Source organism: Bombina bombina, chromosome 1 (assembly GCF_027579735.1).
Source record: "Bombina bombina isolate aBomBom1 chromosome 1, aBomBom1.pri, whole genome shotgun sequence".
In the NCBI taxonomy this organism is placed as follows: Eukaryota; Metazoa; Chordata; class Amphibia; order Anura; family Bombinatoridae; genus Bombina; species Bombina bombina.
In genome coordinates, this window is record NC_069499.1 from 543,116,710 (window position 1) to 543,133,556 (window position 16,847).

The 16,847-nt window shown below is 39.0% G+C and overlaps 1 protein-coding gene across 6 annotated transcripts in view; it reads right to left on the bottom strand.

Annotated features, from left to right (window-relative positions):
- Positions 1-1,108: 1,108 nt before the first annotated feature.
- Positions 1,109-16,847, bottom strand: part of ABI2 (abl interactor 2) — a 190,929-nt gene continuing 175,190 nt past the window's right edge. For all 6 annotated transcript variants that reach the window (XM_053698670.1, XM_053698667.1, XM_053698669.1 and 3 more), the window contains 3 exons: positions 9,945-10,037; positions 2,770-2,943; positions 1,109-2,223 (listed from right to left, as the gene is read on the bottom strand). In XM_053698670.1, the coding sequence (XP_053554645.1) occupies positions 2,048-2,223; positions 2,770-2,943; positions 9,945-10,037 (443 nt within the window). In that variant the 3' untranslated portion in view covers positions 1,109-2,047. The remainder of the gene's footprint in view (positions 2,224-2,769; positions 2,944-9,944; positions 10,038-16,847) is intronic.

Genomic DNA, 16,847 nt, shown 5'->3' on the forward strand with positions numbered 1-16,847 from the left:
TATATATATATATATATATATATATATATATATAAATATATATATAATTTACATTTTGAATTACCCGCTCAAAGTGTTTAATGTCCCTTTAAAAAAAAAATTATGCTACCCCATCTTAAAGGGGCAGTAAAGACAAAATTAAACTTTCATGATACAGATGGGATAAGCAATTTTAAACTATTTTCTAATTAACTTTCCAATATCTAATTTGCTTTGTTCTTTAAATAACCATTGTTGAAAATTACACCTAAATATGCTAAGGAGCAGCAATGCACTTCATGGAAGTAGCTGATTGGTGGTGTACATATGTGCCTCTTGTCATTGGCTCACCTGATATGCTAAGCTAGCTTCTAGCTATGCATTGCTGCTCCTTCAACAAAGGATACCAATATAATGACACAAATTTGGTAATAGAAGTAAATTGGAAAAAATTGTTTAAAATTGCATGCTCTTTCTGAATTATGTTAGATTAGATCAATGTTAGATTTCATGTCCCTTTAATTATCTGAATCAAAGAATAGGAATAATGTTCTGCTGCAAGATGTATTTATAATCATGTTCAGACTTCCCTTCACTAATAAAATGTGCTCAAGATGCTTTAAAGGGACATGAAACCCAAACATTTTATTTCATGATTCAGATAGAGAATACAATTGTAAACAATGTTCTAATTTACTTCTATTATCTAATCTGTTTCATTCTCTTGGCATCATTTGTTGAAGGAGCAGCTATGCACTAATGGTTTCTAACTGAACACATGGGTGAGCCAATCACAATATATATATATATATATATATATATATATATATATATATATACAGCCACCAATCAACATTTAGAACCTAGGTTCACTGCTGCTCCTGAGCTTGCCTAGATAAACATTTCAGCAAAGGATAACAAGAGAAGGAAGCAAATTAAATGATAGAAGTAAATTGGAAAATTGTTTAAAATTGTATTCTCTATCTGAATCATGAAAGAAATTGTTTGGGTTTCATGTCCCTTTAATGAGGCACTTTCAGAAAAATAAAGGGAACAAATTCTAGACGCATTCATACAACATATTTATCACACAGCATCTATTTTGCAGTAATGCTCTATTGGAAATGTCTTCAATTCTTCATACATGTGTCCAAATGTTTAATTTGTGCATTTCTGTATTTAAATATAAACAATACCACACAAAACATTTTACTGCAATTTGTGTAATACTTCTTACATGACAGTTTACAAGTCTTGAAGTAAACTTAACAAACAGTATGATTTTATTCTGCTGTGTTTTTAGATTCACTGTTGTATGCTTAGAGTCTTAGGGTTGACAGTTGTCCAACTATTTAAACTGGACATGTGTTTTTAGTGATAGTCTTGCTAAAAAGGTCCATTGCAATTCTCATTCGTGTCAAACATAAGCAAAACTATATAGGTAAATCTAACGTTTGTTGAGGCAAAAGCCAAACTCTTTATTACAATGGACTTGCTGCTGTAAACCACGTGATCATTCCTTTAAAAAAAAAAGGAATAAGAGAGATAAAGGGGGGGGAAACACATTGTTTTGTACAAAATGCTGCATGAGGGAGAAACTGTAGAATCCTTATAAAACAGAGGGTTTAATTTGGCTCCTATCTGCCGTTATACGGCAGTTGTATAGAACTTCTCAAAAACCAAAAAACATCTCTCAACTGCGTACTCAAAACAGGAAGAAACTATTTGAGATCAAGTATCCGTAAATGGCTAGGTAAAGTATTTGACATGAGCAGGTCTTGAGATCCTTGGATAGAAAGTGGTTGGACATGAAACAGTATTTATAATGGCTAAGTATCTTGCTTTTTCAATGTGTTCCATATTGCCAGTCCAATCACACGATGCCCACAACCCACCAGGAAGATCAGTTTTGATCAAACTTAAATCACTTTGTTTATGTGAAGAAGAAAAACAAAACAGTTACAACGATGCTTCAGTCTATTCACTTGGCCCCCCAGGGGCTCATGTATATCATAGAAGCCCTCAACTGCTTCTGTTCAGGGAAGTTTGCTTGGGCGTTGGATATTGTTCACTCGGAATAGTGCATTATTGACTCCACATAGTTGCCTGGAAACAGCCCCGTCACCCCATTCATAACGCCCTCGTACCAGCCATCATCATTCTTCTTAATGACATATATGATTGCTCCTTCTTGAAAGGAGAGCTCATCTTCCTTGTCTTTTGAGTAGTCATAAATTGCAACAACTAGGGAGAAATAGGTAGGTATTAATAGGTTGTGATGGAACAAAGTTACACAAAAAAATGCTTATTTCAGAATAACAGAATCAAGGCTCTCGGAAGAGTCAGCAAATAGTGAGGCCACAGGACTACAAATGCTTCCCCCCCCCAGTTGTTCTTAATACAAGTTTGCAAGATTAGGAAAACTCCCAAACACTATGCTTTGGACTGTTAATTCTTACAACTATGGGAAAAAAAAGGAGCACATAGCATTTATTTTAATCATTGCAATATTACTCACAGAGAACTGTGTGTTTAATACATTTGTTGGGGTTAAAGGTAGCTCTGGACCAGCATTACACTGCCTAGTCTGAGATTAACATGGTCAATGATTAGTGGCTATGCTGCTCCTTTTTGGTTCAATCAAGTACTGTATTAAGGAAATGTAAATCAATAATGACAAATAATTATAGTCTAACAGCCAGACTATGCCAATCATTCCTTCATAAAGAAAATTATGTCAGTGTCATATACAGAAGGTGGAAAAAAGCCAGAAAATTAAGTTTTACGTACCCTTCTCTAAATAAGTCCGTGGTGCCCAAGGGGGATCCTCTTCAGCATATGGATCACTGTACTCAACAACAGCAGCTTCTTCCTCTTCATAGTCCTCAGGTGGAGGAGGCGGAGGAGGAGATTCCTCAAAGACTGGCTCTTCAGCAGGGGGCGGTGGTGGTGGTGTCTCAGAGACTGAGTAAAAGATACAGAGAAATACATACTTTTTATTTACATTATTTACTTCATTGTATCAAGTAACATTTTGTTGATAATTGGCAGGACAGGAATAGTCAAATAGCAGCCTGCCAGCTTAGCAATGTTGTTTTCATTTCCTGTAAATAGTCTATAGATCTCCATAAACCAGTACAAGGGCAAAAACATTTAAAATGAACTATTATTTGGTGCCAAACAGATGCTTTACAGATAGTTGATTGACATTGTGAACTCATTTATCATATTACTCCCCTCTTATGAAAGCATGCACAGACCTTATCAACTCCCAGAAGGTGACACAAACAAGCCTCAGGATACTCATTTATTAATGCCTAAGATAGGCTGTAGTTCTTAACACAAGGAAAAACATAATTTATGTAAGAACTTACCTTATAAATTCATTTCTTTCATATTGGCAAGAGTCCATGAGCTAGTGACGTATGGGATATACAATCCTACCAGGAGGGGCAAAGTTTCCCAAACCTTAAAATGTCTATAAATACACCCCTCGCCACACCCACAATTCAGTTTAACATGATAAAGAAAGGAGTAAAAAGCATCAACAAAGGAATTTGGAAATAATTGTGCTTTATACAAAAAAATCATAACCACCATAAAAAGGGTGGGCCTCATGGACTCTTGCCAATATGAAAGAAATGAATTTATCAGGTAAGTTCTTACATAAATTATGTTTTCTTTCATGTAATTAGCAAGAGTCCATGAGCTAGTGACGTATGGGATAGCAATACCCAAGATGTGGAATTCTACGCAAGAGTCACTAGAGAGGGAGGGATAAAATAAAAACAGCCATTTTCCGCTGAAGAAAATTAATCCACAACCCAAAATATAAGTTTATTCTCATAAATTAAAAAAAAAACTTAAAACATAAGCGGAAGAATCAAGCTGAAACAGCTGCCTGAAGAACTTTTCTACCAAAAACTGCTTCTGAAGAAGCAAATACATCAAAACGGTAAAATTTTGTAAATGTATGCAAAGACGACCAAGTTGCTGCTTTGCAAATCTGATCAACGGAAGCTTCATTCTTAAAAGCCCATGAAGTGGAGACTGATCTAGTAGAATGAGCTGTAATTCTCAGAGGCGTGGCTTGACCAGACTCCAAATAAGCTTGATGAATCAAAAGCTTTAACCACGAAGTCAAGGAAACCGCAGAAGCCTTCTGACCTTTCCTAGAACCAGAAAAGATAACAAATAGACTAGACGTCTTCCTAAAATCTTTAGTAGCTTCAACATAAAATTTCAAAGCTCTTACCACATCCAAAGAATGTAAGGATCTCACCAAATAATTCTTAGGATTAGGACACAAGGAAGGAACAATTTCTCTATTAATGTTGTTAGAATTCACAACCTTAGGTAAAAATTTAAATGAAGTCCGCAAAACCGCCTTATCCTGATGAAAAATCAGAAAAGAAGATTCACAAGAAAGAGCAGATAATTCAGAAACTCTTCTAGCAGAAGAGATGGCCAAAAGGAACAACACTTTCCAAGAAAGTAGTTTAATGTCCAAAGAATGCATAGGCTCAAAAGGAGGAGCCTGTAAAGCCTTCAAAACCAAATTAAGACTCCAAGGCGGAGAGATTGATTTAATGACAGGCTTGATACGAACCAAAGCCTGTACAAAACAGTGAATATCAGGAAGTTTAGCAATCTTTCTGTGAAATAAAATAGAAAGAGCAGAGATTTGTCCCTTCAAGGAACTTGCAGACAAACCCTTATCCAAACCATCCTGAAGAAACTGTAAAATTCTAGGAATTCTAAAAGAATGCCAAGAGAATTTATGAGAAGAACACCATGAAATATAAATCTTCCAAACACGATAATAAATCTTTCTAGAAACAGATTTACGAGCCTGTAACATAATATTAATCACTGAGTCAGAGAAGCCTCTATGACTAAGCACTAGGCGTTCAATTTCCATACCTTCAAATTTAATGATTTGAGATCCTGATGGAAAAACTGACCTTGAAACAGAAGGTCCGGCCTTAATGGAAGTGGCCAAGGTTGGCAACTGAACATCCGAACAAGATCCGCATACCAAAACCTGTGAGGCCATGCTGATGATTGACATATGCCACAGTTGTGATATTGTCTGTCTGAAAACAAATGAACGGTTCTCTCTTCAACAGAGGCCAAATCTGAAGATCCCTGAAAATCGCACTGAGTTCCAAAACATTGATTGGTAATCTCGCCTCTTGAGATTTCCAAACTCCTTGTGCTGTCAGAGATCCCCAAACAGCTCCCCAACCAGAAAGACTTGCATCTGTTGTGATCACAGTTCAGGTTGGACAAACAAAAGAGGCCCCTTGAACTATACAATGGTGATCTAACCACCAAGTCAGAGATAGTCGAACATTGGGATTTAAGGATATTAATTGTGATATCCTTGTATAATCCCTGCATCATTGGTTCAGCATACAAAGCTGAAGAGGTCTCATGTGAAAATGAGCAAAGGGGATCGCATCCGATGCTGCAGTCATGAGACCTAAAACTTCCATGCACATAGCTACTGAAGGGAATGACAGACTGAAGGTTCCGACAGGCTGCAACCAATTTTAAACATCTCTTGTCTGTTAGAGACAGAGTCATGGACACTGAATCTATCTGATTCCTCAGACAAGGGTCACCTTTTTAGGTTTCCAGATAATTTTTTGGTAAATTGATCCTCCAACCATGTTTTCGAAGAAACAACACTAGTTGATTCATGTAAAATTCTGCAGAACGGAAAGACTGAGCTAGTACCAAGATCTCGTCCAAATAAGGAAACATCGCAATACCCCGCTCTCTGATTACAGAGAGTAGGGCACTGAGAACCTTTGAAAAGATTCTTGGAGCTGTCGCTAGGCCAAAAGGAAGAGCGACAAATTGGTACTGCTTGACTAGAAAAGAGAATCTCAGAAATTGATAATGATTTGGATGAATCGGAATATGAAGATATGTATCCTGCAAGTCTATTGTGGACATATAATGTCCTTGCTGAACAAAAGGCAGAATAGTCCTTATAGTCCCCATTTTGAAAGTTGGTACTCTTACATAACGATTCAAAATGTTCAGATCCAGAACTGGTCTGAATGAATTTTCTTTCTTTGGGACAATGAATAGATTTGAATAAAACCCCACACCCTGTTCCTGAAAAGGAATTAGCATGATTACCCCTGAAAACTCCAGGTCTGAAACACACTTCAGGAAAGAATGAGCCTTTACTGGATTTGCTGGGATGCGTGAGAGAAAATATCTTCTCACAGGAGGTCTTACTCTGAATCCTATTCGGTACCCCTTAGAGACAATACTCTGAATCCATTGATTTTGGACAAAATTTATCCAAACATCCTTGAAAAATTTTAATCTGCCCCCTACCAGCTGAGCTGGAATGAGGGCTGCACCTTCATGCGGACTTGGGGCTGGCTTTGGTTTCTTAAATGGCTTGGATTTTTTCCAATTTGAGGAAGGTTTCCAATTGTAAAAAGATTCCTTGGGGGAAGGATTAGGTTTCTGTTCCTTATTTTGTCGAAAGCAACGAAAACGGTTAGAAGCTTTAGATTTACCCTTAGGTCTTTTATCCTGAGGCAAAAAAAAAACTCCCTTCCCCCCCAGTGGCAGTTGAAATAATGGAATCCAACTGAGAACAAAATAACTTATTACCTTGGAAAGAAAGAGATAGCAATCTGGACTTAGAAGTCATGTCAGCATTCCAAGATTTAAGCCACAAAGCTCTTCTAGCTAAAATAGCTCAAGACATAGATTTAACATAAATTTTGAGGATATCAAAAATGGCATCACAAATAAAATGATTAGCATGTTGAAGCAAGCGAACAATGCTAGACAAATCAGAATCCAATTCTTGTTGGGATAAATTTTCCAACCAAAAAGTTGATGCAGTTGCATCATCAGCCAAAGAAATTGCAGGCCTGAGAAGATGACCCGAATATAAATAGGCTTTCCTAAGATTTAATTTTCCTATCTAAAGGATCTTTAAAAGAAGTACTATCTTCCATAGGAATAGTAGTACATTTAGCAAGAATAGAGATAGCCCCATCAACTTTGGGGATCTTTTCCCAAAACTCCAATCTAACTGCTGGCAAATGATACAATTTTTTTAAACCTTGAAGAAGGAATAAAAGAAGTACCAGGCCTATTCCATTCGTTAGAAATCATAGCAGAAATAGCATCAGGAACTGAAAAAACCTCTGGATTAACCACAGGAGGTTTATAAACAGAATTTAAACGTTTACTAGTTTTCTCAATATCCAATGTAATCAACACTTCTTTTAACAAAGAACGAATATACTCCATTTTAAATAAATAAGTAGATTTGTCAGTGTCAATATCTGAGGAAGGATCTTCTGATAGATCATTATCAGAGGAGGATAATTCAGTATGTTGTCGATCATTTGAAATTTCATTAACTTTATGAAAAGTTTTAAAAGACCTTTTATGTTTATTAGAAGGCGGGATGGCAGACAAAGCCTTCTGAAAAGAATCAGCAATAAATTCTTTTAAATTCACAGGTATATCTTGTACATTAGATGTTGAAGGAACAGCAACAGGCAATGTACTATTACTGATGGACACATTATCTGCATGTAAAAGCTTATCATGACAACTATTACAAACCACAGCTGGAGATATAATCTCCACAAGTTTATAACAAATGCACTTAGCTTTGGTAGAACTGTTATCAGGCAACAGGGTTCCAACAGAGATTTCTGAGACAGGATCAGATTGAGACATCTTGCAAAATGTAAGAGAAAAAACAACATATAAAGCAAAATTATCAATTTCCTTACATGGCAGTTTCAGGAATGGGAAAAAAATGCAAACAGCATAGCCCTCTGACATAGAAAAAAGGCAAGAGGCATATAGCAATGGGGGTTTAAATAATGAAATTATTTGGCGCCAAGTATGACGCATAACATAACTGAATTTTTTTTGGCGCTAACATCCGGAAATTACACACTCGCGTCATTAACGACGCAACCTTGTGCAAGTAACTCTGCGTCAACTAAGACGCCGGAAATTACGAATTTGCATCATCAGACTTACTTTTGTGCCAAAAAAAATCTTGTGCCAAGAATGACGCAATAAACTTTGGCATTTTGCGCCCTCGCGGCCTAATTTTGCCCGCGAAATTGAAAGAAAAAAAAACAGTCAATATGAAAAAAGACTAAACCCCAGGTAAGAAAAATATTACCTAAATATGTTTTTCCCCAAATATGAAACTGACAGTCTGCAAAAGGAAATGCATAAACCTGACTCATGGAAAATATAAGTACAATACATATATTTAGAACTTTATATTAATGCATAGCTGAGGGTGTCTTAAGTAATAAAAACATACTTACTGAAATACACCATCCACATATAGCAGATAGCCAAACCAGTACTGAAACGGTTATCAGTAGAGGTAATGGAATATGAGAGTATATCATCAATCTGAAAAGGGAGGTAGGAGATGAATCTCTACGACCGATAACAGAGAACCTATGAAATAGATCTCCCGTCGGGAAAATTATTGCATTCAATAGGTGATACTCCCTTCACATCCCTCTGACATTCACTGTACTCTGAGAGGAACCGGGCTTCAAAATGCTGAGAAGCGCATATCAACGTAGAAATCTTAGCACAAACTTACTTCACCACCTCCATAGGAGGCAAAGTTTGTAAAACTGAATTGTGGGTGGTACGAGGGGTGTATTTATAGGCATTTTGAAGTTTGGGAAACTTTGCCCCTCCTGGTAAAATTGTATATCCCATACGTCACTAGCTCATGGACTCTTGCCAATTACATGAAAAATACATTTAAAAAAATAATAATAGCAAAACAAAGAAATTTACTTAGATATTTCAAAACTACCATTTTTATTAAAAGGGACATAAAGATGTTAAAAATGCTGTGTGCTGCACTATTCTTGCATATGGGGCCTTAGCTGACACATCTGGCGGCTAATGACAAGAGGCATGTGTAGCCACCAATCACCATTTAGCTCCCAGTAGTGCATAGTTGCTCCTCAAACATACCTAGGTATGCTTTTCAACAAAGAATATTAAGAAAATTAAATACATTTTATAGTAGAAGTGCATTGAAAAGCCTCTTAAAAGTAAATTCTCTATCTGAACTATAGTTAAATTTTGACATTCATATCCTTTTAATATACATGTATACCATACCCTATGGCAGAGAAAAAAAAGATTTTTCTGTGTGTCAGCTTTTCCTTAATAAAATATAATTAAGATAAGCCCCGAAGACAAAACTGCGGATGAGTCACAATGCTTGAATTATAATTACAAACACAAATAAGATACTATATTCACTATTTTTTTTTTAAATATAATTTATAGTTAGAAAAAATATTAAAGGGACACTGAACCCAAATTTTTTCTTTCATGATTCAGATAGAGCATGCAATTTTAAGCAACTTTCTAATTTACTTCTATTATCAATTTTAATTCATTCTCTTGCTATCTTAATTTGAAAAAGAAGGCATCTCAGCTAAGGAGCCAGCAAATATTTGCTTCAGGACCATGGACAGCACTTGTTTATTGGTGCTCACCAATCAGCAAGGACATCCCAGGTTGTTCACCAAAAATGGGCCGGCATCTAAACTTACATTCTTGCTTTTCAAATAAACATACCAAGAGAATGAAGAAAATTTGATAATAGGATTAAATTAGAAAGTTGCTTAAAAATGCATGCTCTATGTGAATCATGAAAGAAAATTTTTGAGTACAGTGTCCCTTTAATGAGATATATATATATATATATATATATATATTTATTTGTATACAGCCTTTAGTTTTAGCTTGCACAATTAAGTTTGCTAACAATTAAATCTAGTTAGACAAACTTACTAGTGTCCTGATATTTATGAATTACCAATGTGATCCCACAGAATCTTTTGATTGCCTTGTTGTTGTGAACACTGAATGACACCCCTAAAATGAACATCTAAGACTTATACACTTACTGTTTTCCTGTACTCTAGCCACAAATCCCATTAAAGGTAACTGTGGGGTAACCTGCAGGATAGACGGAGGAGGCGGCGCAGCAGCATGGGATACTGTGAAAAGACATAACCATTAGCAAACATATTTCTTGGACTGCACATAAAAGGACACTATAAAAAAAAAGGAAGGAAGAGAAGAGAGAAAAAAAAGAAAGAGAGAGGAGATAGAAGAGAGAGAGAGCTCTGTTGTTCAACGTCAATCATTTGTGTTAATGTTTTCGGGGTCACTCCCAATCCCCTGAAACTATGGCGGCTGTTGAAAGGGTTCAGTTAATGAACCTATGTAATGTGAACTCAAAGGAATACTCGTGAGCGCACTCTGTATGGTTTAGTGCAGTTCACTGCAGTTATAGGCTTTAAAGATAAGGTAATGTTACGGATACACTGCTAGTAGATTACGCTAGTGTGCCAGGCCTTTTTAGGGTTAAACGCTCCAGGGCTCCATACTTTCTTTTCTTATACCCAGTTGCCCATGGAGGATGTGGGATGCACAGTGATGAGGAACTTATATATGTAAGTAAATATTGTACTGTGAGTGTGACTGAGGACAGGGGGGACCTCGAAAATGTTAACCCATGAAACGATTGACGTTGAACAACAGTGCCTTCTTTATACAGTTTTATTATCAGTTTAAGCGTACCCCAGCGCTGAGTGAAAGTGAGTGCTGGATCTAAAAGTATATCTATATTATGGTGTATTCTGAATCTGCTGAAATAAAAAAAAAATATGGATATACTTTGTGTGGTTCTCTCACTGAAATACAATACTGGAAAAAATGGCTTAGCAGTAAAAGGTTAATGGGAAGCAGGATAGAACACTACTGGTTAAAACGTTTTACACATTGTATATGAATATACACACACATACAATTTCCTAAAATAGTCAGAGGTAGAACACTACTGAAATAACTATTACACTATTTATCTGGATAAAACAAACGGCTGAAAGAGCTTTACAAGTAGGTTTGGTTGTTGAATAAAATATGTAAAATGTACCTTTTTTCTCCCTGCCAATAAATAACATTTCAAGAATATGTAAAAATATTTTTTCTAGAAAAATAGAGAAATGTTGTTAATTCTGGGCATTTTTAAGTTGTGTGCTTTTTTGTCTAGTTTATGGGGATAAATCTGGTCTGTAGAGTAGTTTGGCATTATAAAACAGGCAATGATAATTTTGCTTTCGTTAAAGGGACAGTCAACACCAGAATTTTTGTTGTTTTAAAATATATTTAAATCCCTTAATTATCCATTCCCCAGTTTTGCATAACAGTTATAATACACGTTTTACTTCTGTAATTACCTTTTATCTAAGCCTCTGCAGACTGCCCCCTTATTTCAGTTCTTTTGACAGACTTGCATTTTAGCCAATCAGTGCTCACTCCTCTGTAAATTAAAGGGACAGTCTAGGCCAAAATAAACTTTCACGATTCAGATAGAGCATGCAATTTTAAACAATTTTCCAATTTACTTTTATCACCAATTTTGCTTTGTTCTCTTGGTATTCTTAGTTGAAAGCTTAACCTAGGAGGTTCATATGCTAATTTCTTAGACCTTGAAGCCCACCTCTTTCAGATTGCATTTTAACAGTTTTTCACCACTAGAGGGTGTTAGTTCACGTATTTCATATAGATAACACTGTGCTTGTGCAAGAGAAGTTATCTGGGAGCAGGCACTAATTGGCTAGACTGCAAGTCTGTCAAAAGAACTGAAAAAAGAGGCAGTTTGCAGAGGCTTAGATACAAGATAATCACAGAGGTTAAAAGTTTATTATTATAACTGTGTTGGTTATGCAAAACTGGGAAATGGGTAATAAAGGGATTATCTATCTTTTAAAACAATAAAAATTCTGGTGTAGACTGTCCCTTTAACATGCATGAGCTCAATGTTATCTATACGAAACACATGAACTAACACAATCTAGTGGCGAAAAACTGTCAAAATGCATTTAGATTAGAGGCAGCCTTCAGGGCCTAAGAAATAAGTTTAGTTTTCAACTAAGAATACCAAAAACAAAGCTAAAACTTAAATTATGCTTACCTGAAAATGTTCTTTTCTTCTGATGGAAAGAGTCCACAGCTGCATTCATTACTTTTGGGAAATAAGAACCTGGCCACTAGGAGGAGGCAAAGACACCCCAGCCAAAGGCTTAAATACTCCTCCCTCTCTCCTCAACCCCCAAGTAATTCTGCCGAGGATAAAGGAACAGTAGAAGAAATATCACGGTGAAAGGTGTCAGAAGAATAAAATTAGGACGCCACACATAAAAAATTACGGGTGGGGAGCTGTGGACTCTTTCCTTCAGAAGAAAATTATCAGGTAAGCATAATTTAAGTTTTCCTTCTTAAATGGAAAGAGTCCACAGCTGCATTCATTACTTTTGGGAAAACAATACCCAAGCTATAGAGGATACTGAATGCCAAGACGGGCGGGAACATTAGGCGGCCCATTCTAAGGGCACCAAGCCTGAAACCACTGCCCACAAAAAAAAACAGTTTTGTCTGAAGCCGAGAAAACTTTAAAAAGAAAAAAGCCCCGAGAACACTGACCCACAGGTAGTCCAGAGCCTAGCTAGAGACCGCAAAATCAGACTCAACTGAGCCAACAGGCCTCCAGGAGACATCGTCGCCCAACAGTCGGTCCCCCACCACTCACCCCTCACCAAAGAAGGTATCACCAGTCTAAACTCCCAAAGGGATAGGATCAGGAGAACCGAAGGAAAAAAACCCAGAAAGGTCACAAATCCAAAAAGGAAAACTCCCCAGAGCAAGCTCAGTTCACAAGGGCCCAAATGGGTCCTGACAGACAAGGGGAGACTACGCCTAGACCGGAGGTATAGGACCGGGCATAGGAACAGAGAAAACTCTCTCAAACGTCATGCAAAAGCACCAAAAGACAACAGAAGACGGAGTCCTCGCATAGTCCGAACTTGGAACACTGAAGTATTCCGCTACAAAAAAACGTGCAACAGACCCAGACAAAAAAACCTGAGTCAAGAACACGCCACCATCTTAAGGATGACACAGAGAATACTTGCTGAGAGCAAAAGCGGCCAGCAAAAGAACAGATTGAAAAAGACAACTCCCAGACAAAGGGCACACTCTAGGCAATCCAAGCCGCCAGACCTACCCACAGGTCTTCCAAAAAAGGGGGAATCATAACCTCCACAAGGTCCCCCAAGAAAGAGAAGTGCCACCCAGAATCCAAAGTGGAGTAATCCTAGACCCCCTGCTTGTAAGCTTAGGGAGCTAGCTACTATGCCCACCTAGATCCTGGAGATGACGTCTCTCAGAACCCACTCCCAGCCCCAGCAGGTCTGAAACAGGGGAACAGAAGAACCCCAAAACCAGCTAAAAAACAAGCGGAAGAATGGCCATAGCCAATCCAACAGAGCATGGGTGCAACCAGACTCCTTAGAACAGACAACAGGAGCTTAGACCAAAAGGACCTAGAAAAAAGTCCAACTTAGTCTTGACATGGAGCCAGCAAGACTCCAAATAGAACGTACCACAGAGAGAATATCCCTCTCAGCTAGGGAAACTCACAGGTCCCATCTCCTGATCCAGGAGAAGCCTTAAAAAAAAGGACCACATCTCCATAAAAAGGAGACTAAGCTCTCACCCAAGAAGGGGAAAGGGCTAAAAGGCAGCACCTTCCACAAGTCACAAAGCCACCGGTTAAAGGAGAGATCAATCCTCAAATCAGAAGCCCTGTTGAAAGTGATTCCCCTAAAAACTAGCCTGCTAACATGCAACCAATGTGCAATAGTAGCAGCAGTGACACTGCAAGTCCATTCACCTGCAGAGCAGTGAATTCAATGGATACTACAGCAAGCTGACCAAGGGAAACCCCTAAGGTGCAAAACAAGCCCAACGAGCAACGACACTCAGAAAACCTGGCCAATCAAGACCAGTTCAAGTAATCAGAGTAAAAGGACATAGCCCAAGTTTCCAGGAACTGAGGAACCCCCAACCAACCCTGGAGCCTAAAGGTCCGGTAACAACCCACAACGGGATCCACAAGGGAAAATGCTGAATGAAACTCAGCAACCGGAAGCCCCAGGGAGAACAGGTCTGAACCCCCAATTGTTTATACAAGCAATACCCGCAAACTTAACACCCCATCTGAATAACAACCCAGACCACAGGGGATACTAATGCAATATCAAGATCAACCCGGATAACGAGAAAAACTTGCAAGTCTTGACCTATGGAAGAGACCACCCCTTGCCGAAGTCCCACTCTCCAAAGGAGCCAAGGCGGAAAAAGTTGTACGACGACGCTAGAGCTTCTAGACTCACCAACAGCCTCAGGACAATAAGGCAAGGGGATAACTCAAGGTCAAAAACACTCGAGCAAAGGTTGGTCTCCACAACACCTCCATACAAGCGGATGATCACAGGGAGAAAGTGGCACAAACCAACCCCAAGGAGGTTCCCCACGCCCAGGAGGAACCCCAAGCAATCCCAAGAAGACCACGCCCAGTGTCCCTAACAGGGAACAAACATCTCCTAGGCCCCTAGAAGGAGACCTAACATGGAGACCACAAAGGAAGACCAAAAAGTCTCAGAAAAACAGCTAGATAGTACACAGTCTATGTGCAATAGCTGCAGCTGGTTACATTCTGCAACCCAACCGCTGTAAGGCAGCCAAACTACCCTTCAAACTACTAGCTGCTGAGGACCATGTCCAAAGGACAATCCTCGAGCCTCAAAAGAAAAAAGGCCAAACCGCTCACACGGCGGTAAGAAGGCGTTAAGCCCTCCAACTCTCCACCATGTGGGGGAGGAACTCTAGGGTCTGACAATACCAGATGCAAGAGAGAATGAAACAGCGGAAACTCCACTGACCCAGTCATCCAAATTGAAGGCTATAAGGACTGAGACAATCCTTCCAGCCTTGTAGACCCACAGGTCCTCTAGAATGCTTAGTTGAATGGAAAACAAATGATAACATGAGCATTCGGCACCTCGAACGGATCAGCCAATCAGAACGGTGCCACGTGTCTGAACAGCCACAAGACAGAACCGAACCCAGAAGGACCAGCCTGCACCCGGGTCCTAACCGTCAAGCTGCATAAATCCTGCCTCAGAGGTGAAGAAGGGAAAAAACAGACAAACACAGGACTAACATGTCCCGAAAAACACTTCCCAGTTTAAGATTCCCGAAGGAAAATAATAAACAAATTAAAAAACATCCTAATCGGATACAAAGAAAATATAAGGCAATCCGTAGGTTAACGCCCAATAAGAAAACAGGCCTACTGCAGGACCAGCCAAACTGAGCCCTAATCTTCCAAAAAACTGGGAAGGATCTCAAAAAAGAACAGTCAGGAGAGTACATCATCCCCACATGTAATGAGGTGCACCATTCGAAGCAGACTAAAAATTCCCATATCCGAGAAGGATAGGATCATTTAATAACTAAAAAACATGTCTGAATAAGATGCTAAGGCGCGCCACTCTGTAATGAAAGGCACAATAGGGCACGAACACAATCGCGCATAAACGTCTGGACTCTGCAGATGAATAATCGCCAAGAATATGTGGAAGCAAAAAGGTGCTGCAACCTACGATGGGGAACAAGCCACCCTGCGTGGAGGAATAATCATAATTTGGATTACCCGCATGTGTAGAAGTATGGAGCCCTAGGGAACTCGCCACTTGTAGGACAGGACCCCCAGAGGCAGATGGCTCAGCTGACCCTTGATTCCCCGAGTCCGAGGAACCAGGCGCTCTAATACGGCACACTGAACACAACTGATTGACATGTGTCAACAAGGCCAATCCGGATTCTTTCCCAGACGAAGAATCTGAAATTAGAACAGTCTCAGAATCCTCCATAACTGAGTCTGAAATTTGAACAGTCTCAGCATCAGAATACTCTATAACTGGATAGAGAATATGTCAATATGGACTAATTTAGGATAGAACAAAACGGCACCCGACACCCACAATGGCTGGGGCACTCACCTCCTCCTATGAACCAGACCCCTGCGAACTAGAATTTCTCCTTCGCCACACGGTCAGAAATGCGGAAATGGAGGGCAGAACGTAATCACGCCCGGCCAGAAGGTAAACCATATAGTTCAAAAAAGTGCGCCCAACCATAAGGTTGCGTCACTTCCAAAGGCCTTTATGTTCCAAGCCATGAGCCCATTTAACACTACACATAAGCAGATTGAATCACTTAACAAACATGATTAAAAAACCCTGTTCAATAACCCCCCTCAGGAGATATTAACCCTTGATTCCAAGATACTAAAGGAGACTCACTGAGACCCTTATGTTAAGTTAGTTTCGCAAGGTGGTAGCCTCTCGGGAAAACAATATTACAGTACATTCACGAAAAAAGAAAATGAAACTATCTTACCAGAATCTACGCCATGGAACAGGAACACGGCCCTTCAAGTGTGACGGATAGTAGCATCACCTCTGCCATGGACTTGAGAGAAGAAAGAAGGCAGCGGAGCAAAGTTCGATAAAGCCGATTGCTTGAGGAGCTGTTAACATGAGTCGGGATGGTTTTGCAGAAAGACTCTTCCTGCATCTCCAGACTAACTTTCATCCAAGCCCTTACTGAGAGACTGACAGGATTATTTAAAACTCCTGTCCCATGTCGAAGAGTACTACCCTACATAAGAGACAAATTCAATTCTGACACTTTCCTGCCAACCTCCTGGGACGAAAGGCAAAGAATGACTGGGGAATGAGAGGAGTATTTAAGCCTTTTGCTGGGGTGTCTTTGCCTCCTCCTGGTGACCAGGTTCTTATTTCCTAAAAGTAATGAATGCAGCTGTGGACTCTTTCAATTTAAGAAGAAAATTGGTGATAAAAATAAATTGGAAAGTTGTTTAAAATTACATGCCT